Genomic DNA, 22857 nt, shown 5'->3' with positions numbered 1-22857 from the left:
AATATTCTGGTAATCTCTGGGGACACATTTGAGTTCTGTTTCTCTCTGAAGACACATAAATCTTCTGCTTTTCCTCTTTACTTCTATATTAAGTGGGCTATTCTAAGTCTCTTACATAAGTTTGAGTGTAGATCTACACCCACCACAGCTCACTGCAGTTTACCACTGTGGACAATTACGCAACAACACCTCTTTTAAAGAATCTTAATGTCAAAACACCCTTACAACCCACCTGAAACCTACTGATGAAATCACATCTGTGTACTTCTTCCTTGCACATTCTGATCCTTCGCAGCAGCAGATTATTTAACCCACTTCACCTTATGTACAGTATATGTGATCTGCTGTTCTGACGTGCACGTGTGCTGGTGGACTACTACCCACATTCCATTTACAATTTCAAGGACAAATTAAAGCTGCAGGCAGCGATGAACGGGCCCTCGCGCGTGCAATTTTCACCAATAAAGGTGAAGGACTCAAAACTAAGTCCGATGACACCACCCACGACTCTTTATGTCAAACCATTCAAAATTTATGGCGGAAAATAGGAACTATCAAATATCGACCAATCAGAAGAAGGGGCGGGGCTAATTCAGGCCAATGAAGGGGAAGGAGTCAAAACCGAGTCTGATGACACCACCCACGATATCAAACCAATCAAAAGTTATGGCAGAAAGGTGTTCTAGAAGAGCTGCTGCAGGATTATCCTGATTTAACCAAGTTTCTCTTATAAACATGAAATCTAGTTTGTGTTAATAAAATCATTCATTAAAAAAAGTTTTCCCTGACATTTAGTAAAGCTAGTTCCAGTGTTTTAATAATACCATCTGTCCTGCTGTTATTATGGGCTGGATGTGGCTAATGAGCAGTAAGCATGAGATTTGAGGAATTTACAGAATGTTTTGGGTCATTCTTTTCTGAAGTTTGGCGAATCTGTTTCTGCTACGTATCAAAACAGGGACGTCCATATAAGGCCCCAGCTTATCCTGGAAAGAGCCAGATTCATTTATATAGCAAAATGCTTAAGAGGTAAAAGAAAACATAGAAATATTAGTAACTTTTAAAAAATCAATAATTGTTTAGTAATTAGTTCAGTTCATTAGACCTCACAGCTCTTGTAGGAGGACAAAAACCGTGATGCTGCTCCATTTAAAACCTTAAAAAAAACAACAATGAAATCTTTAAATCCATCCTAAAGCACTCAGGAAGCCAGTCGAGGGACATCAATGCTGAACAAAGGGACGTCTGATCTGAACCAACATGCAAGGAATTACAATAATCTAGTTGTGTGGGTATTAAAGCATCAATAACTCTTTTAAAAATGTATAAGAGACTTTACAAATTTTAACATGCTGTCAAAAATCCAAATTATCTGTATTTTTAAAAACGGATGAGTCGTATTTTATAGTTGACGCTGAGAGAGGCAGTGCAGTCAGCTGATCAGAGCCATCTTTGTCTGACTTTCCCTGAGATTCTGAAAGTTCAGGTCCAACCAGGTCTTCAGATAACTGAAGCAGTTTTACTTAGAGTTACTTGATTTTATAGGTGGATGTACTTTTATATCATCCACAAAACCATGAATGAAAACATTATATTTTCTAATGTGGCCTTGAGGTACCACACAAAAGAGAATACTCATGGACCCGAGCCAATCAACTAGCGTTAATGCTCACACAACAGTCAAGATGGTATAAAAGAATGGAGACATGCTATGAGCGTTCATACGTTTTGATAAGCTAAAGTCCTGGAGAACAGTGACGGGCGGAGCTAGTGATTCACAAACATGTCCCGATGGTGGTCAGACATACAGGTGTTGGACCTGGAATCAGATTCAGAACATGGAAGTAGACCCAAAAGCCATCTACAGTATGTTCAGGAAATACTCGATACCTGCTCAGGTGTAACACTGGTTTGTTCTATAACAGCAACTTTGTCAAGCGTTTGTTTTTGCCACACGTGATTTTTATAGATAGATTTATTTATTTATTGTACCCTTGGGTAAATTTGGTTCACAGTGAGTGCTTCCTCATACAATCTAAAACCATACACTCGGCCCCAAGATAAGAATCAAGATAAGTTAAAACATCAGTAGATAAAAACACAAAAATATTCAAACCAAGCCAAAGGATAAAAAATGTGCCTTTTCATAAAAACAAGATAAAGGAAACAATACAAAACATAAATACAAGGTTATGTTGCAGTTCCCTCACTTGTTAATAGCACTGATGGCTGCTGGTACAAAGCTGTTTTTGTAACGTTTGGTTTTACAAGCAGGTACCATGAACCTCCGACCTGATGGGAGCAGCTGAAACTCACCTTTAAGAGGGTGTAACTGTTTAGAATACAGGGATTCTGGATGAAGCTGAGACTCACCAATCAGCTTGCTCGACCATTTCACGATTTGATTTAAACAATTGGTATTGATTTAAACAATTTTTGTTTTTAAGGTACACATTTCCATTTATGGTATGATGTTGAGTTGTTGTTTTTTAAATAAACCAGTAATTCCATAATTTGATCGAAATTGTTCCATTTCCAGACAGTTTAGGCTCAGCTGCTGGTACCAGAATTCAGACAAAACGAGATGGACTGCTTTCCAATGGCTCTGCTGCCCTCTTTCATTTCACTTTTAGATCTTTCATTAAATCCCATTTCTGTTGACTGAAGGTGGCTGAGACCTTGTGATTGTGTTTGGTCATGTGACTCAGGTGGATGTGTAAAGTGTGAGGTGGGACCATGCTACAGTCACAGCACCGACCGGGTCGTCAGAGTTCAGAGTTTCCTCCTTTTCAGTTTTCTGGAGAAAATCTACCTGGATCTGAAGTAAATATGAATCTGTTGTAAAGCAGAAAAAGGATGGTGAACACGGGAGAGAAAATTAGTTGTTTTGGTTTTAAAATTATTATTTTATCTGCTTTTCACCTGAAAGTCTCTGTAACACACTTTGACTTGTTTTTTGTAAGAAATTTGTTACATGGATCAATGACAGAGATGATCCAAACAGAGGGATTAAAGTGGATGAAAGGAGTGGGATGAAAGAGGTGAAACAGATGGATGAAAGTGAATAAAAGGAGTGGGATGAAAGAGGTGAAACAGAGGGTTGAAAGAGGACAGACAGGTGAAACAGAACGAAAAGGGATGACACCTTGTATGTGATGTGCATACATGCAGATGTTTAAGCACATGTGCTGCACTTCTTGACCACAGAAACTTCATTAAACACAATGTCGACTAATCAAGACTAAGAAGAGCAGTTAAAGTCTTATCCATCAGCGGTTTTTCTCATGGTTCCCTTGCCATCTTCGTCCAGGTTTCTTGTACCAGGAGTACCGGGACACTTCAGAGCAGCAGCAGATCGAGCGGCGGCGGCAGCAGGAGAACCACTGTAAACCAGTAACTGTGGGGGCTTCAGGAGGTGCACCATCTCCACTGGTGATGCAGCTGCAGCTGAGGAACAACACCCAACAGCTGACTTTGTGGCAGAACCTGCAAGCAGTACAGAACAGTGGACTTCTGAACCAGTTATCTCAAGATGAAATCATAATGCAGGAGGTGAGACTGAGACACCGCCAGGTCGGTGTGGCCGGTGACTGTTGTCCACATGCAAGTGTATGTATGTACAAGTATTTGCCTCACATAGCATCACTACCACAACAGATTACATTGAAGAGCAATAATAACAAACAACCCTGTGCTATAGCTGTCTACATTTAAGAACAGTGGACAATTAACAGCATTAGTGATTAAACACTGATGAAAGAAGTGATGAAAACTTGACTTTGTGCCCTGAAGACATATGAAAACAAACAGAAACAAAGAAAAGTTATGTTTGCTAATGCTGGTATAACATGTGTGTTTTGGAAAGGGAAAAACTGAAAACAGTAATGAGATTTTTCACCAGATCTTCAGATCTAACACCTGCCCTGTCTGGGGGTTCAGCCAAAGAGCTCATCATTAGATTCAATACTAAAATGTTAAATGTTATGGACACTATTGCTCCCACTAAAGCCGAGGACACACCAACCCGACGTCGCCCGCTGTCGGCCGACTGCTGTGTCACCCCGCGCTGCCTGTGTTGGGCTGGGTCAGGCTCAAAAAAGAAGCACTAGACACACCGCAAAGACGACACCCAACGGCCGACTAGCATGTACGTTCTGCGCAGTCTGCGTTTCAATTTGCTGCGATGTTTTCGGAGAAGAGCCGCCGGTCCGGGGGCGCAGCAGCAGCTCACGTACAGATGAGATCGCCAGGTCAACCTGCCGTCGTCCCGGGGAGAAACCTGCAGCTCTGTGGAGAATTACCCCTGGCTGAAATAAATCTTTTAAGAAGATAAATGTTGGTTTAATAGATGAAATCTAACAGTTGTAGCTACGCCTGTTAAAACATTTGCTCCAAAAATTTCGGGATTTCTGCCTGCCGGCTCCGGAGCTGATTTATGGTTCCGCGTTAAATCGACGCAGAGCCTACGGCGTAGGGTACGGCGTAGGGTGCGGCGTAGGGTGCGGCGTACGGCGCGCGTCGCCGCGTAACCTACGCCGTAGGCTCTGCGTTGGTGTAACGCAGAACCATAAATCAGCCTTTATTATGGCGAGGTTTGAAAAAGACTTTGCAAAAACGGGAAAGCGAGTGATTATATACATTCACTGAGTGAATATTATGAAAGTAAAATATATATTTCTCGCTAGAAATGTAATCAAAACGCATTTTTATGCAGAAACTAACTCAAAATATTGATTTTATTAACAAAAAAATAAGAAATGTCCACCATGTTTTTTTTTTTATTCAGTCCGCAAATGACGACGAAAAGCATTCTGGGAAATTCTGGGAACAGCCAATCACAGAGTGAGCTGTTTGACCAACTGCCGACGCCGATTCGACATGTCGAATTGGCTGAAAAGCTCCCGTCCGATGGGCGCCCGACCTGTGGCGACGTGCGGGACACACCGGGGAAACTAGGCCGACAGACGCGCACCGACGCGCACCGACGCGCACCGACGCGCACCGACGCTCATCGACGGCCCGACGGCCGAAAGTCGGCTTGGTGTGTCAGGGCCTTAAGGTGAAGCTTATCTCTGGAATGAAGACGTCTCCATGTTGAAATTCCACACTGGTGAAAAAGGGGGAAAGAGAGTGTCGGAAAGCTGAGGGCAGGTGGAGAAAAACAAACCTCCAGGTTTATTACATCCATAAACAGAAACTTCACTCTTACAATTTACAACTGAGGATTGCAGGAAAGTCCTACCTCTCTGACATAATCACCAACAACAGTCATGATGTTCGGTTAGGGTTAACCCTTATTTAATACAGTTGAAACACGAACAAACCCCCCTGTGTCAGTGGCAGATAAACTTCATCCCACTGTGGCCTGCAATGACTTCATCGAAAACCGGTTTAAACACCATGACACAGTTTCAACCCATTAACAGCAAAGACCTGGACGACATCGTACGTCGGCTCCTCCTCTTCCTGATTAGACGTCCTGCTAACATGTTTTTTCAAAAAGGTCTCAGATTTGGGTTTTGTTACTGATGGTGAACTTGTCCTTAATGTCAGGTGTGTTTCCAGAGCCACTAAAAAACAGCTGTAATTAAACCTCTGCTGAAAAAGGACAATCTTGACAAGACACAAATGAATAACTACAGGCCCATCTCAGATCTCCCATTTTCAAAATAAAATAATTGAAAAACCTGTTTTTCAAAAGCTTAATGCTTAGGGCTATGATGCCTACATAACATAAACAATGGCAGGTAAAAAAACTCCCTTGGTGGGAGAAAAACCTTAAGCCAAACAGTGGCAGGGAAAACTCCCCTTTAGGAGGGAAGAAACCAGGAAAAGAGAAAACAGACAGAAAGAATGAAGAACAGAGAAAGGAGAGACACAGACACAATGGCTGACTGGTGCACTACAGGGATGACTAATAAGCAGATGTAGACAGCCGACGCGTCGGAGGGAGGGGTTACTGCAGGTCAGGATGTCAGCAGGCCTCTACCAAACATCCATACAGCAGTGTACCAGATGGTGGAAACATGTCGGTCTTAGTCTTACTGGATCTCTGTGCTGCATTTGATACAGTCCACCACAATATTTTACTCGAATGACAAGAATCACATGTGAAGTTCCCCAAGGTTCCATCCTGGGACCTTCTCTGTTTAACACCTACATGCTCCCACTGGCACAGATTATAAATAACAAGAACATAAACTACCACAGCTATGCAGTTGACATGCAGATAAATATAACAATGTTACCAGGAGACTGAGGCCCGGTACAGGCTCTTGATAGATGCATTGAGGAGATTAATGACTGGATGTAGCACAACTTTCTCCAGTTAAACAAGAACAAATCTGAGGTAATTGTCTTTGGAGCCAAAGAGAAACAATTACAGGTCAGGATAAAAGATCTGATGGCTCAGCAGGACCAGGAAAAAGTAGTCCAGCATTCATCTTTATTAGTTTGATTATTGTAACAGCGTATTTACAGGTCCACATTTAAAACTCAGTTAGACAATTGCAGCTCATTCAGAACTCTAGTGCCCCAGTCCTCACTAAGACCAACAAAGTGGACCACATCAGTCCAGCTCTGAGGTCTTAACACTGGCTGCCTGTCAGAGGATAGACTTTAAAGTTCTGGTGCTGGTCTATAAAGCACTGAATGGTCCAGGACCAAATACATCACGGACCTACTGACCCAGTATGAACCTTCCAGACCCCTCAGGTCATCTGGATCCGTATTTTTATCAGTTCCCAGAGTCAGAACCAGACAGGGAGAAACTACATTCAGCTTCTATGCTCCACATGTCTGGAAAAAAACTCACAGAAAGCCCAAGTTCAGCTGCATTTGAGTCTAGGTTGAAGACTCACCTGTTCTCAGATCCAAATCTGCACAGGGAGCGCTTTGTCACAATCACTGATGGACATTTAATCACGCTACAAGACTGTATACATGCAATGGCACAATGGTCACTTAGCTGACTGAAGACGCCTGATATATAGGGGTGGGAATCGAGAACCGGTTCCCAGTAGTTCGATTCTGTGGAATTGTTAACCGGTCTGCCTAAGACCGCCTTTGTGATTCTGGTGAAAAGCATTGTCGCATTGCAAAGTTTTAGTCTGACACCGAGCTAAACCGAACTGATCATAGCTTGACTAACACACCCAGATAATGATGCTGGAGTTCTACCATTCTCCACAGGCTCAGCCCAGCTTTTACAGAGAAGTACCAAAAGTAGCAGACACATATAGCCTTTTTCCACCAAACCGGTTCCAGGGCTGGTTCTGGGCCAGTGCTGAGTTTACAACCGGGCGTTCTGTTTCCACTGACAAAGAACTTGCTCCGGGCCAGAATAACTGGTTCCAAGGTAGCACCAAGTCTTTGCTGGGCTAGAGGAAAGAACTGCTTACGCAAGCGGAGGGGGGCGGAGTTGTTAAGACCAACATCTCGCAATAGCAAGACTGTGAGAGGGCACTATTCAAATAAGCGACGAAGTATGGATACAGCAAAGCAGCAGTGATTTGTGGAGAGGACAAGTTGTCTTTTGGCATTGGATCGGCTGTTTTCTGATCACAGTGAAGTAGCATAAAGCCAGAAAACAGCAGCTACACAGCAAGGTCATCCATAGTTTTTGCTACGCTATGGACGTTCGCAGCAACGTAACTGACGTTTACGGTGACGTATTATAATGACGTGGCTCCCCTTAGCACCCAAGATAGGGAAAGTCAAACCGGTTCTCAGCTGGTGTGCAAGTTGAACGAGTTGTCAATCAGCACCAGCACTGGCCCGGGGCCAGCCCAGGAACTGGTTTGGTGGAAAAGGGTATATAGAAGAGGATGTACATAGCTGAACCACTTCCCTGCTCACCATCATTCTATTTTGCTGGAAACAGCCAAATCAAATACGTATTTGTTGTTTTGGTATGTGGGGTCACGGGTCAACCAGGAAAACCTTATGTTAATAGAGGTGGGCGCGATCACCACCTATTGTGGTGGAGTGTGACATATTTCGTTCGGTAATCAAATCAAACTTTATTTATAAAGCACCTTTCATGCATAGAACGTAGAAAGCCGTGGTGCAGAGCTCCACAACCAACCAGGCCAGAGCCACCCCCAGGACGACCCCCAGGACAATCCCCTGCAGGCCAGAGTCACTCCCAGCATGGAGGCTCCCCATGAGGAAACACTGGAGCTGAAAGCTACAAGAAAGCAGAATAAGATACACTAAAAGAGTTTAAAAAGTATAACATAACATAAAATCCTAAAAGTATGTCTAGAAAGCAAGACATTAGAAACTAAGAGAATAAGACAATAGAATGTATAAAATAGACCATAAATAACGACTAAAACATTTAAATATAACATTGAGATAAAACAATGAAATAATAAAACAGGATAAAACAGGATAAACTAAAGATTAATATAAAACAGAGTAGTAAGATCCAATAAAAATAGGGGTGAGCATAGAAAATTTAAAAGAGTTAAATGAGTCAGTTAAAAGCCCGAAAATTGATTCCACTGGCCTGCAGGCATACTGAGACAAATAAATTAATCAGCCTTCACTCTGACCCTGGTGTGTTTCTGCTCTGCTTCTTTCTGCAGGTTATGTTTGAGCTTGTTACCTCAGAAGCATCCTACTACAAGAGTTTGGAGATTTTAGAGACTCACTTCCTACGTAACCCTATTTTAATCAACACCCTCATCCAGTCTGATCTGCATTTCCTTTTCTCCAACATTGAGGAAGTCATGGCAGCCAGTGAAAGGTAGGACAGGTGTGACTGGTTGATTCTGAGTGGTCTAGCAGGTTCTCCTTTACCCCATATGATAATGACCTTTTTTTACATTTTCATGATTTTGGCTGGGTTATTATGTTCTGTTTACTTTGAGTTTTAGCCTGTTTACACTGAGAAAGCTGCATGCACTTATGCCAAGATGATCTTTAATATGGTGTATTTTAAGACCTACCTTTCCTGTATAAAGGGACTGATGTGTTGGGTGGGAAGGGGACACAAAAAACAAAAAACCCTAGCATTAGCATGGCAGCACTTGTGTCCAACTGGACTCTGAGCGGTCTGACCTTCACTTATCCAGCTGTACTATACTATGTGATTTCTTGCTTGTGTTGTTCTCTCAGATGTAAGTCGCTTTGGATAAAAGCGTCTACTAAATCACAGTAATAGTAGTTTAGCTTAATTTCCTGTTTTAATTCGAAAGAATGTCCCCTGGGTTGACTCTGTTTTAATTGTCCACTTTTGTGTCTCATTATCCATTGATTTATTTTTTTAAATCAATCTCTATATGGTCTTGTCTCTCATTCTGTCTTTGGTGGTTAGTAAGACTTCCCTGGTTTCTGGTTACCCTGTTGCTATTATTAAAGGATGCTTTTTGATTACCCTTACTTCTGTGTATGCTTGCATTTTGGTCCCCCTCACCACCTTCATGACACTTTCACTTCAGGTTTCTGATGGATCTTGAACACCGTATGGAGGAGTCTGTTCTGATTTCTGATGTGTGCGACATTGTCTATGAGCATGCGGTAAAACATTTCAGTGTCTTCATCAAGTACGTCATCAACCAGGCATACCAAGAGAAAAACTACAGGCGCATTCTGTGAGTATCTTATTTTATATATAAAAAAAAAACGGAACAAAAAAGCTGTTGAATGGGAATCTAGCTTCCTCACAGTAATGCATGATCAATTTCTTTGTGATTTTACATTTTCATTGAAACAGAGAGCAGATCAGGATGTTGCTCTCTAGTCTACATTGGACTTCCCAAGAAACATAATAGACTTCTCCCTAAACGCATCTGACTCATAAGTTGGGTTTTCTGAGGAAAAATCTAGGAGACTAGGACTGAAACAAGGTTGTCCCCCTCCTCAGTACATGAACAGACCAGAACATGACCCCCGAGCAATTTTTATATAAACAATGGCAGGTAAAAACTCCCCTAGTGGGAGAAAAACCTTAAGCCAAACAGTGGCAAGGAAAAACAGCAGGGAAAGAGAGAGCAGAAAGAGATAATTTAGAACAGAGAGAGGAGGGACACAGAGACAATGGTAAGTTGGTTCACCACAGGGATGACTCTATAAACAGATGTAGACAGAAGACACTGAGGTGGTCAGAGGGGGGGGCTGCAGGTCAGGATGTCGGCTGATATCCAACAAAAATCTACACAGACAGGTGGAGGCAAGGACTGGGATGGTCAGAGGGGGGGGGACTGCAGGTCAGCATGCAGCTCCTGAAGCTCTGGCCTGCAAACATGCACAGAAGAGAAAGGAGGGGGGCAGACCAGCAAGACAAACAACAAGAACAATGGACAACAATTACTGTATGCGGATTAGATACTTTTACTTAATAACTAATGGTTGATCTGAAGAAAGAGAAGTAGTACAGAGAAGGAGGGGTGATGGCTCACTGGATCATGTTGGTGTCCCCCTGCAGCGTTGGTCTATAGGAGAATATCTAGGATGAAGCTGTTTAAGACCAGCTGCTCTAGTCTTGTCCTGTAGATGCAGCTATGACTACTGGCCCCAACACACTAGAGGCTGTACTTAACAGAAACGTTTGAAGTTTGCTTTTAAAGGTGGAGGTGGTGTCAGCCTCCTTAACCCAAACTGGAATTTGGTTCCATAGTAAGGGTTCCTCATAGCAAAGACCTGTCCTCCAGATCTCTAGGAACTATGATTAAACCTGATCTGTATGTCCATATGATGGCACGTCTCGCTTATTGTGTTGTTGTACCATTTCCTTCAATCCAGAGAGGAAAATATTGCATTTCGAGACAAACTGACTTCCCTGGAAAACCACCCACGAGTCCGAGGCCTGTCCTTTACCTCCTTTCTTATCCTGCCTTTCCAGAGGATCACCAGGCTGAAGCTGCTCGTCCAGGTGAGCTTGTGTCAACCAACACTTTGCATCTTCTGACGAACTTGGCAAATAAAGCTGGTTTGGAAGTTGATCAGAAAGAATGCATGAGTCTTTGCTATTTTTATTGTTGTATACATATATATATATATATATATATATATATATATATATATATACTTTCTTGTTTTTCTTTTCTTGTGATATTAATTAAGTAATTGCAGACCATCTGTTATTATTGTTCAGTTTTCTTTTGAGGGAGGGGCAGGTATAATAAGATTTTCTTCTTCCTGCTCCTTTCTGGTTCTGGAATATGTTTTTGATTGTGTTGTTACTTTACTTGCTTGCTTTTTTTCTTTGCATATTTCCATGACCAGAATAAATAAAAATGAAATGAAATGAAATATATATATATATATATATATATATATATATATATATATATATATATATATATATATATATATATATATATATATATATATATATATTTTTTTTTATGTGTGCAGAACATCTTGAAAAAAGCTGAAGAAAACTCAGAGATGGAGGCAAATGCCATAAAAGCTCATCAGGAACTGGAGAAGGTGAGCATGAAGCAATCATAACGATCTCCCTGATGTGTTTCCTTGTATCATAAATGGCAGTTACATCAGAGAAGATGTAGGAGAAGATTTTTTATTTCACCAATATCTATAGAACAATATACATTTTAATCAATAATGAGTATGTCTGAAGGTTCGAGGTCACAGTGGTACAGTTTCATTAGTCATGGCATGACCAGAGTGATGCCGCTGACAGAAGTTCAGAGCTTTGAAGTTACACAGAAAAAATGGAAGGCATAAAATAAATCAACCAAATACAAGAGAAAGTAAGAAAAACAGTGCTGGGACATGAAACAAGTCTAAGAAACCCAGAAAATAATGAGCAAGAGAGTCAAAAACGTGGTTGAGATTGTAATTAAAAAGACTGACAGAAGGAGGGATGGAGAATTGACAAGCGTGTGAAACAGCCAACCCAGTTACCTTGAATAAATAAAGTCCCATCTTGCCAATGGAAAAAACATTGAGATATTCAAAACTGTCCACACACGTTTCATTTGAGCATCACATTCAATGTGAATTTGAACGCAGATGCGTGAGCACAACACCTCTCTCCCACAACATGTCTCCTCCATCAAGAAGATCAACTTTAACACAGTAATGAGGATAAAAATCCACGGAAAATAGCTCATCCAAACAAGGAAATGGCGTCACCTTCATTGGTTGTGAGCTCCAGACTCCTGCCAGAAGTTGAGTTCAGAAAAAAGAATGTATCTGATGTTATTTCCTCCGATTTAAGTCGTAAAAGAAAGTAGTGTAGTGTCCTGTGGTCGTGTTGACCGCATTGCATTATGGGTGTTGTTGTTCCTTGCTTTATGTGTTGTGTTCAGGGTTGTGGGTTTATCGTGTGGGTACGGGTGTATGTGAATATTTATCTATAGCTGCAGTGTACCGATACTCTCTTTGTTCATTTCTATATTTTAAGAATCAACACCATAACTGAAGGTGGAGAGACAAACTATGACTCTCCTCATTTCATGACAATGTATTAATATGATTAATTTGATTTATTTGTCTCATAGGGAGATTTGTCTTCACTGACAATACATCATAATAAATACTTAAGGACATGCCTGACCGAGTCTGAGGACTCTGCAGATGCATTTCTTGAGGATATGCCTTGGCCATCTCTCTCATAAGTACAACAGTACATGCAGTGAGAGCATGGCCTTAAAACTGCAGAATAGAAGAACCAGTATATCTAACCATCACCAAAACTAAAAATAATTTGTCCAACATACAAACCAACATGAGAATGAAAAGAAATGAAAATAGTTGCTGCAGATGGGAGCGTTGCATCCACAAGAGGAGAAAGCAGCCTCTATAATCAGGGAAACACTTCCTGCAGCCCTGCAGCACCTCCAGACTACTCCATATAAGTTTACATCCAATAAAACGTCATTTAGATGTTATTTATTCACATCAGTTACAGCCAAGCTTTTAGTGACATGTTAGTTTAATATTCAAAAGACATCTTTAGGGAACTGGTTCTTCGCTGTAAATCGTATTTCAATGTTTGGTCAGTCAGAGTTATGGGATGTCTGAAGGGTCTGGCTTTCCTCTTGATTAGTCGTCCCATCTGGCCGGCATGGCGCTGCTCAGGGATGACTGACAGATATGTGACCTATCAGCAGCTCATTTGTGGATGTAAACATCAGTTTACTTTGGATTTATGTTGGAATCACTTTGAGCCATTTATGCGGGAACATTAGGTTACATGTGGTTTTCTTTTGTTGTAGTTTTTTTTTTTTTTTTATTCCGCTCAACTTCATGAGTTGTCCAGTAACATGCTTTGGTGAATAAAAGCGAGTTTCAGTACTTTATAGCCGGGAATGTGGGTGGCGGGACGCAGAAATCCATGCAGAGTTGATTTTGAACATCTGACCGTGAGCCTGGAAAATGGCATACGCAACTTTTTTGTTTGCTGCGCTTTTTGTACATGAGGAACCTGGTGTCCTGGAGAAGACTCTAGTTTTACCATCTTTGTCCTCATTTTGTTGAAACAAATGTGAATTACCAGACGTCCGCCTCATTTCTGCGTATTCTTGTTCTCTTTTTTACTTCTCTTCCTGTTTTATCATATACAAAATTAAAAAGTTTCATATTTTAGATATCTCCAAAGAATGACTGATAGTGGTGTTTTCCGATGGTTTGTTTTTGCATCATACTCAGATTGTAAAGGAGTGCAACGAAGGGGTGCGAAAGATGAGTCGCACGGAGGAGTTGATCAGCATCGAGAAGACTCTAGAGTTTAAATCCAAGGTAAACCAACTTTTACTGTCTTTTATGTTTTTTTGAACAGTTGTATGTCACCAGGAGTTGGAGATTATTGTTCGTTAAACCACTCGTGTCCTGGTAAACACACAGAAAACCAGTCTCAATACTGAAATATCTGTCAGATAGGATCATTTTCAGACAGTACTAACCAGGTCCTCCTGTATCGAGGCATTTAAAGCACAAGAACAATAACAATATTATTTGACGTTCAGACTTAACTTTTAGTGTTTCTTGTTTGGGTTCTCTGTTAACAGTCAGTGCCCATCATTTCACACTCACGCTGGCTGCTAAAAAAGGGTGAAGTGCAGCTCATGGCTGGACCAAAGAGTACCAGGACCATGAGGAGTCGTAAGCTCCACCAACCGGTCTACCTGTTCCTCTTTAACAATCTGCTGCTGGTAACCAAGCGCAGGTAAGTAGTTATGTTAGTCTAGTACATAGTTCCACAGCAAACCTTCATCTGTACTGATTCTTTAAAAGTGGTACAAATTACACTATCCATCTTGTAACTTTGGTACCTGAAATTGATATGATTTTAGTATCTTGAGAGTGAGCCAACATGTCAGTGGCAGTGTAGCAACTCATGATGTGATAATGGCTCATAATGTAATAACTTAAATGTAATAAAAGTTCATAATGTAATAATGGCTCATATTGTGAGAAAGCAGCTGCATTATCATGATTTTTACCTCTTAAATGTGCAAATAAAGCAAACAGCATGTATTTCAGTGCATTAGTAAACTAAATTAGTAAAAAGAAGTATTATTTAATAGTAATTGCATTTTCACATTTTATTTTGTAAGATGTATAAAGTTGAGCCACTAGGTGGCACACATGTTCGATATTTTGGGCCTTTGCGAATGCCATGCTATTAAATAATAGTCAAACACAAACACAGACTTCTGCCCATAAGTCCATTCTTGTTGTCAGTGTGTGCTATATTGTGACCTTTATACCATGGACTTGATCTATAGGGGATGATGCGTTAAACAATAAGGCTTATCTTCCTGTTAATGTGGCCCGCCGCATATTGGGGGAAGAGTTATATGGCATCTAAGTTGGCCAATACGCCACGTGTCCCAGAAATTGTGTGATCCAGCTGACAGACGGACAGACACACACAGAGGTGAAAGCATTTCCTTCCACCCCCTGCAGGAATGGCAGAGGTAAAAATGATGATAATGCAACACTTTTCTCACAAGTTATTGTGAGAAAAGTTATTACATTTTGAGCCGTTATTACATTATGAGCCGTTATTACATTATGAGTTGTTACAGGCAGAAACCTACCGTAACCCAATCTACTTGGCCTGGATGCTACTTTAAGGGAGCCTAGCAGTGTTGTGCAAGTTCATACTTCTCATAAACTAGTTCAAAGTTCAATTCACATAGTTTAAAAATGAACAGTTCACATTCATAGTTCACCATTTTCATTTTGAACTAGTTCAAATTCAGTTCATTTCAATTTTTTAGGTGAGAAGTACGAATGAAACGCCCCCCTATCCTAAAACTGTTTACTGTATAGCAGTGGTCTTCAACCCTGGTCCTCAGGACCCCCTGTTGTCGAGTATTTTAAATGTGCGCGCCGCCCGCTGGTGAGATGAGAAGGAGGATTATTCCGTAATAATTGGACTGAGGCCGGATTGAGGCAGGATTTATGAAAAAAATTCGTATACGTTTTAAGTTTTCTAGTAATAATGTCAGATGAAGCGTTCCAAACCCAAAAGAATGAGTCCTCTAGTGTATCTCTCCGTTGCCTTGAACAGGCTGTGTGCTGCAAAATGTGCTGCAATTCGGGGGCCGAATTTCCCGCGCTGGGCTGCGGATGTGACGTCACATGACGCTGCATGTGCGTTCTCCCCGTTCTCCCGTGCCGGCTTCACTGTTGGCTGCAGTACCCCCAACGGCCGTCGTGGTGAATGGTGGCGCTAGAGAGTCTCATTTCTTAAAAGGAGCCTCAAGCTCCTTTAAACAGTGAAGCTGAAACTCACATAATCTGACCAGTTCAAATTCCAGTTCATGATCTGCAGAATGAACAAGTTAATGTTCAAGTTTTTTATTTGCAAATACTGTATGTTACGTTCAGTTCATCGTTCTCACAGAAATGAACGTGTTCAATGAACGCGTTCATTTGTACTCGTTCATGCACAACACTGGAGCCTAGTGGTTACGGAGGTGGGCCCAAGTTCAAGTCTCCAGGTTGCAACTGAGGTGGATCACTTTGGGCCCTCTGAGCAAGGCCCTTAACCCTGTAAAACCCTAAAAGCCTGTAAAAATGGCAGCCAACAGCTCCTAGTCTAACTAGTGATGGGTTAAAAACCGAGACTAATTTCCCTTTGTGGGATGAATAAAGATTAATTTAAAAAAAAAAATGCTGCATAAGAGAACTTTAGGATTTCTGTTCAGCTGTTAGCATATTCACTGTGCAGCTGGAACCTTCCTCCCACTGACCAAAAGGTACAGTGACTCATGAAGACATGTGAAAACCTTTATCAGAATATGACATCCATGGGAGTTTTTGTGGCACTTTTCATCAGTAAATCCCATTAAGACAACTCTTTCTCAGCAGTCTTTACTTCTTACCCTCATCCAGTACTGTGAAGATCGTTGCAGGGTAGAATGTTGTAGGATGACAGACAGAACAGCGGCCTGTTCCTGTAAAGTGTATCTGCTGATGTCTATTAAATTAGAATATTGAAGATAAGAAGCTGTATTTGAAGCTTTAACACTCAGAATTGTAAAAGATGTCATTACACCAGGGAAAAAGATATTTAATCTGCTTTTTATTATTATGACTGTTAATGAACAACCATAACAACTAACCTGAAGGCCCTCAAATCCGAGTTCTGACTTCTGAGATTACCTCATTGGCCATGAAATTCAGTAATTAATTTCTTAGATTGAAAGTTTAAAATCTCTATGGAAGAAAAACAGACCAACGAGTCAAGATGAAGCAACACTTGAAACTGAATAAAAAGCTTGTAATGACATTGTAATATTAATTAATTTAATTTGGAGTTATGCTAATGTGTGACAAAATAGTAAGTAAATTGATCACCCAAATCTCCAATCTCTCTCAGGGAGAGCGCATCGAAATTTAAAATCTTTTTTAGAAGAGCGTCCTGGTCACAAGGCATCAGTTCAAACAAGACTACAGTGACAATCATAACTTGCATAAAGACATTTGCAAAAAATATCAAGGAAATACTAAAATAATACAATGAGGTTTGTATAGTAAAAACAAGAGAAAATATGAAATAAAAATATTAAATTAGTGCACAAGTTCATCAAACAGTATTTACACATGAATGGGTCCACCAACAAGGATTGATGATTTCTACAGATGTTAGTGTAGAGATAAAAAGGGAGAAGAACAACACTATTTTATAAATAAAAAATGTCAGTGTTCCATCCGTGTGCTGAACGTCAACAACATCGAACTGGAGCTGCTAAATACAGTGATAAATTAAAAGCTTTGAGGTTTGTTATAAACCTCATTTCGCCTCGATACCTGGACACTGTGACGATGCATATATAACAGAAAAGGTTTTAAGTTTGGATTTAAAGGGGGAGGTGGGGCCTCCTTAACCCAAGCTGGAAGTTGGTTCCATAGTAATGGTGCCTGATAGCAGAACGCCCGTCCTCCAGATCTACATTTGGATACTCTAGGAACTACGAGTAAACCTGCACTCTGAGAACGGAGAACTCTGTTAGGATCATAAGGAACTATCAGGTCTTGCAAATATCGCGGAGCTAAGCGGTTTTTGCGCTTTATACGCAATTAATAAATTGTTGAATTGGATTCTGAGTTTTACGGGGAGACAATGGTGTGAGGCTAAGGCTGGAGTGACGTGGTCTCTCTTGGTGATTCCTGTCACCACTCGCGCTGCTGCATTTTGGATCAGCTGGAGGATATTCAGAGAATTACTTGGACATCCTGCTAATAACACATTACAGTAATCTAGTCTAGAAGATACAAATGTGTGAATTAGTTTTTCTGCATCACTCTGGGAGAGGATGTTCCTAATCTTTGCAATATTATGGAGATGGAAAAACGCAATCCTTTAAACTTACTAAATTGCTGTTCCTCAACTCTCCCTAGCCATTACCCAACTCCTTTTCATATCACACATGTATAGAACATCTTACCAATTGAATTGAATGAACATGGCTGGAACTGTTCAAACCTACTTGGTCAACTTCTGCACATCATAATCATGGACAACCACACACACACACACACACACACACACACACACACACACACACACACACACACACACACACACACACACACACACACACACACACACACACACACACACAACCCCCAGATCTGACCCCCCCCCCAGTATTGTCTGAAACTGTCTGATTCATACGCTGCTCAGGTTTCTTCACACAAGTGTTTTCAAATGTCTGAAAGCAGTCCTTTCAACCTCTCCTGGATGTGCATGCTTACAAGCACAGAGCTCAGCTTGTGAAAGGCACTCCTGCACGCAAACTCATGCAATGAACATGATTACGTCACATTACGCACACACACGATTTTGCGTCACACTGTGTCTGGAATGCCAGTTTCGTGTATGTAAGGACACGCGTTTGTGGAATTTTTCTGTCTTGCTTGGGCCTGTATGTTAAGGCCAATGGATATAAATTGGTGCCTCACTTTTACGTAAATGCTACAGGACACCAGCAAGCGACTAATGTGGCATGTCGTGTAAGTGTTCTGAGCGATCAATAAGTGTTTTATACATTCAGTTCCTTTTAACTGGATCTACCAACCAGAACAGTACCTAATACTGGTTAAAGATCAGATAAAAGAAATGTTTTCTGAAACTCAAAGCAGGTAACGAAATCAATCCAATTCAATTAAATAAGATATATTTCTTAAAAGACTAGAATAAACCCATTTGACCAGCAATGATCCAGATGCACATGAAGAACTGTTATCAAATTGTTGCTCAGACTAGTAATAACAGATGTTTCAGATAACCCTGAAGCTTCTCACACTGAAAACACTACGTCGGATTATCCAACCAAGGGCAGAGAGAGTAAATCCAGGAACTGTGTTTCAGTGGGGAAAAGTTCCAGGTTCTGGACTCATGCTCACGGGCCATGCTAAGGACTGAGGACCTGGAGGACCAGGGTCAGCAACTGGCTGGTGTCTTCAGTTTGAAGATGCTGGAGAACCAGGACGATCGTGAAGTCATTTACATGATCAAGACCACCAGCATGTGAGTATATGAGGTTGGTCAGACTGAAGTCGCACTGATAGACAAGTGGTTTCTGGAGACTCGAGGTTCAGTTTTACTTTCCAACTGAGAGCAGCTGAAAAAAGGAGCAACGGTTGGTTTGTTGGAGTAAATAAAACTCTTAAAGACAACAGCACATCCTAAACAGCATGAAAATATCAGGAGTCAAAATAAAATGAGTAATAAAATGTAATATATTAATTCAAAGAAGTTAAACCTTTACTGTTGATAAGACACAAGGATGAAGACATGTTAGGAAAAAAGTCAGGGCAACACAAAGAAGGATGAAACAAAAACCAGTGGATGTGTCACAAATGCGGTGGATAGGAGATGCAGGAGGCATGAGTTCCAAAAAAAGCTGATTTAATAAGCAAAAACCAAACCAAAAGCCCTGCAGAGCAGGGTTAACAAAAACACAAGAGTCTACCAGAAACCTGACAGGATACAAGGAGGATCAAAACAGTACAGACCAGCAGGGAGCAAGGGAAAGACAAGACCAGATATACACAGAAGGGTTGACGAGACACAGGTGCAGACAATAGGGGCAGATGGGAACCAGGGAAGTCAAAACAGAACTGAAACACAAAGACACGGGTTTCAAACTAACACAGGAACTAATCAACCAAACCATGGCAGGATGATATAAACATTCCAGTAAAGAGAAAAAACTATAATACCACAAATGAAAAAATTAAACCAGTATCAAGCTACAGCTGGTTACCATTGGGACAGAGCAGATAAATTTCACTTAAAAGGCCCTGTGATGCGAGTTTTTAAATGTGTCCTCACTGAGAAATATACATGTGATATAATACACTCATGGAGCCCAATGAAGTGCTTGATTATGTGGTGTTAAGTAACAAAACAAGTAATCCCCCCTAACAACTCAAATGAAACATCAGTGTTTTTCAATAGGTTCCTGTCCAAGACCTAACTCCTGACCAATATTGTCAATTTCACAGGAGTGAGAAGCTTCGATGGATCTTTGCACTCACTCCAAACAGGCGTACACGCTTCCTGTCCACCAGCTCCCACCAGCCAGGTGAGACAGTTCCCCCATGGGAACCAACAGTAACCTATGGGCATCAACATCCACAACAGAGAAGTGAACTAAAAAATGCTGGGGTTTCTGTCAGACTCTCCACAGGTCCAGTGCATCCAGTCATACTCAGCACAAGAACCTGATGAACTCTCCATTGAGATGGCCGATGTTCTAAACCTCCTAGACCAAACAAATGATGGTATGTAGATTGTAAGATTTTAAGAAAAGATGATTCTTCCATTTATCATGACTTTAAAAAAAATAGTTTTTTTCTCATTTCATTTTTAAATTTCAGATTTGAAGCATCAGTAACATGAATGTTATTTTTTTCAAAGTTGGATCACTAAACAGACTTTTGCGCTGCCATTGCCTGTTGAATAAAATGAGGAAGCCACAAGCCGCTCTTGCGCTGACTCCTGCTTCCTGATTCAAACGTCTGACAGCCCCGCCCCCCAACCAATCGGTGGCGTGGAGGGTGATGACGTCAGATTCAGGGCCGACTCAGCACGCTTAGAACTTCGGCAGAATAGATACAGAAAAAGTATCTACTCGGCACACCTCCTCCCGCCTCGACCCCTAGTGTAAAAGCGCAAAACGGGGGCGTGGCGAGTCGAGTCGGGCTGAGTAGGTACTAGTGGAAAAGCGCCATTAGTGGAGTCCACCTCCTACATGAACAAATCGAGTTACGAGCATAGTGGACCGAACTCATGGTCGAATACTTTCTTAAACAGTGATGACAGGTGGTTCCCACATGTCCCAGAGACATGTCAGTTATTTCTGCTCACCCTTTTCTGTGTTCATATCAAGTCAAAGGCCATCAAGTACGTGTAAGACACTCTCCCTCCATGACAGTCGTGACAGCATCAAGCTGGTGTAGCGCTCCATGGCCAGGTTTATCAGACCTTTTTCTGATATGCCATTTTTGAAGTTTGAATTTGTTTTCTGTGCACCATCTTTCTCACTGATGTCACCTCCAGACATTTCATGTGTCCTGTGTTCCAGGTTGGATGATGGGTGAACGACTCCATGATGGTGAAAGGGGCTGGTTCCCCAGTCGAGTAGCAGAAGAGATCCAGAGCAAAGAGCTTCGAGCTCAGAACCTGAAAGAGGCCTTCAGGATCCAACTGGCCTATGATGTAGGAGCAGGCTCACATTCAGGAGCCAAGATGGGTTTACGGGGAGGAAGACGCACTGCAAAGGGTTTGAATGTCTCTGGTTCTTGCAAAGAACAGATGGGTGACCACAATTAAGAGAAGCAGTGAATTGAATGTCTCCAAGAAGAAGCAGATGCACTAAGACAAAAATGATCAATGTAATTTAATTCCTCTTCAATTCCATCTTAACCCTTTTATCTTTTCCACAGTGAATGATTTGGTGGAGTCCATGCCCCCTTGTCAGTTTGTACATGTTTTATAAATGTGTTTATTGAAAATGATTGCTAAGTGTGTAATTCTTGGATTGTTTGGGCTGAAAACCTGTTTTCATTGAACTGTAAATTATCTATCAGCCTTGAATCTTTCAACCACAGTTAAAACACAACCACGTCTGTCTTTATTACAGCTACATAAAACACTCAGGTTCAGCAAAACAGCTACCATCAAACAAAACACAAACAAACAAAAAGGGGATCCTTAGAAACACATGCAACAAACCAACAAATCACAAACAAATACAATAAGATTGGGAAAAGTTAAGAAGTTGGCTAGTCCAGTAAATGTTTCCACCAGAACACTTGTGATGTTTGTAGGTGTTTGTTGGTCATTTGTTGTGTGTGTGTTCTGTTTGTGAAACACTTTTAGCCAATCACAGTGTTGGTCAGTATATAACTTTCCTATGGTTAGAATGTAAAGTACAACATTTTCTTGTTGAATGCGATGTCAACCTCACATCAAGGATAGGATCAGCTTATCCACAGTTTAACAGTCTGTAAACAGGATGTATGCTTGAGTGTCAATGTTTACCCACAGAGTTTGTACAGCTCCATGAATTTAACATTTTTAATGAAAATAAGATTTATTCACTGTAATAAATAAGGTTAAATCTACTGAATCCTGTTGTCATTAAAGTTTTTGAAAGAAGCTGAAATGATCATTTCACAACCAACCATTTTTAAAATGTGGAACTTTAACCTATGCTCAAATCAGGGACTGACCTTTGGCCTGAGACCATCAGTAGCGGTGTTTCATGCAACCCTTTTGCGCAAAATCACATTTTGAAGAACAGAATCCTGTCATGGAAATGACAGGGAAGGTGTTGGGCCGTGTTCACACAAAGAAACACCTCCAGCAGTTGAGGGATGGCCTCGGCTGCAAGTCTGAAATGAGAGACACACAGGAAAACACCCAAGGGCACACACGCATTTTGAAATCTGCAAGAGAAATAACAAACAAACAAATAGAAACGGGAACGGGCCGAGACACAAACAGCAAACATTTCAGGTCTCTGAAACTGTATCAAGACTAGGCTACTGCGATTAACTGTCCCCTAGAACTGTGAAGTGAGTACATGATCAGGCTTAGTATGTACGAAATGTAGAGCTGCTGCATCATTAGTGTCCATTTTTTCGCATGTTGTCCTCCTTCGTGCTTGTTTACCAATTGTACCGGAAGAACTCCAACGCAAAAGTGCGCCTGGTGCCACCTAGCGTCGCAGAGTCGAATGCATCTCACTCAATAATCGATTGTCTTCTCGTGCATGAATACTTGGATTTCTTTGAACCTCCAGTTTATGTAATCCTTAGCTAGATATATTTGGATGTGCATTGTTGTAGCCATTTTGGATAAATGTTATTTATGTTTAAAATGATTAATACCTTTTTGTAACATTCCTTTGG

At 41.1% G+C, this 22857-nt stretch overlaps 1 protein-coding gene across 2 annotated transcripts in view; it reads left to right on the top strand.

The window, feature by feature from the left end:
• Positions 1-22068, top strand: part of LOC133441474 (ephexin-1-like) — a 35342-nt gene extending 13274 nt beyond the window's left edge. For both annotated transcript variants that reach the window (XM_061718800.1, XM_061718801.1), the window contains 11 exons: positions 3311-3552; positions 8592-8752; positions 9447-9599; positions 10750-10879; positions 11365-11439; positions 13627-13716; positions 13986-14143; positions 18806-18964; positions 19945-20024; positions 20119-20223; positions 21027-22068. In XM_061718800.1, the coding sequence (XP_061574784.1) occupies positions 3311-3552; positions 8592-8752; positions 9447-9599; positions 10750-10879; positions 11365-11439; positions 13627-13716; positions 13986-14143; positions 18806-18964; positions 19945-20024; positions 20119-20223; positions 21027-21274 (1601 nt within the window). In that variant the 3' untranslated portion in view covers positions 21275-22068. The remainder of the gene's footprint in view (positions 1-3310; positions 3553-8591; positions 8753-9446; positions 9600-10749; positions 10880-11364; positions 11440-13626; positions 13717-13985; positions 14144-18805; positions 18965-19944; positions 20025-20118; positions 20224-21026) is intronic.
• Positions 22069-22857: the final 789 nt, after the last annotated feature.

This window comes from Cololabis saira, chromosome 4 (assembly GCF_033807715.1).
Source record: "Cololabis saira isolate AMF1-May2022 chromosome 4, fColSai1.1, whole genome shotgun sequence".
Lineage (NCBI taxonomy): Eukaryota > Metazoa > Chordata > Actinopteri > Beloniformes > Belonidae > Cololabis > Cololabis saira.
Note: the sequence above shows the minus strand (reverse complement) of the source record. Positions and strands in the feature narration are given on the sequence as shown.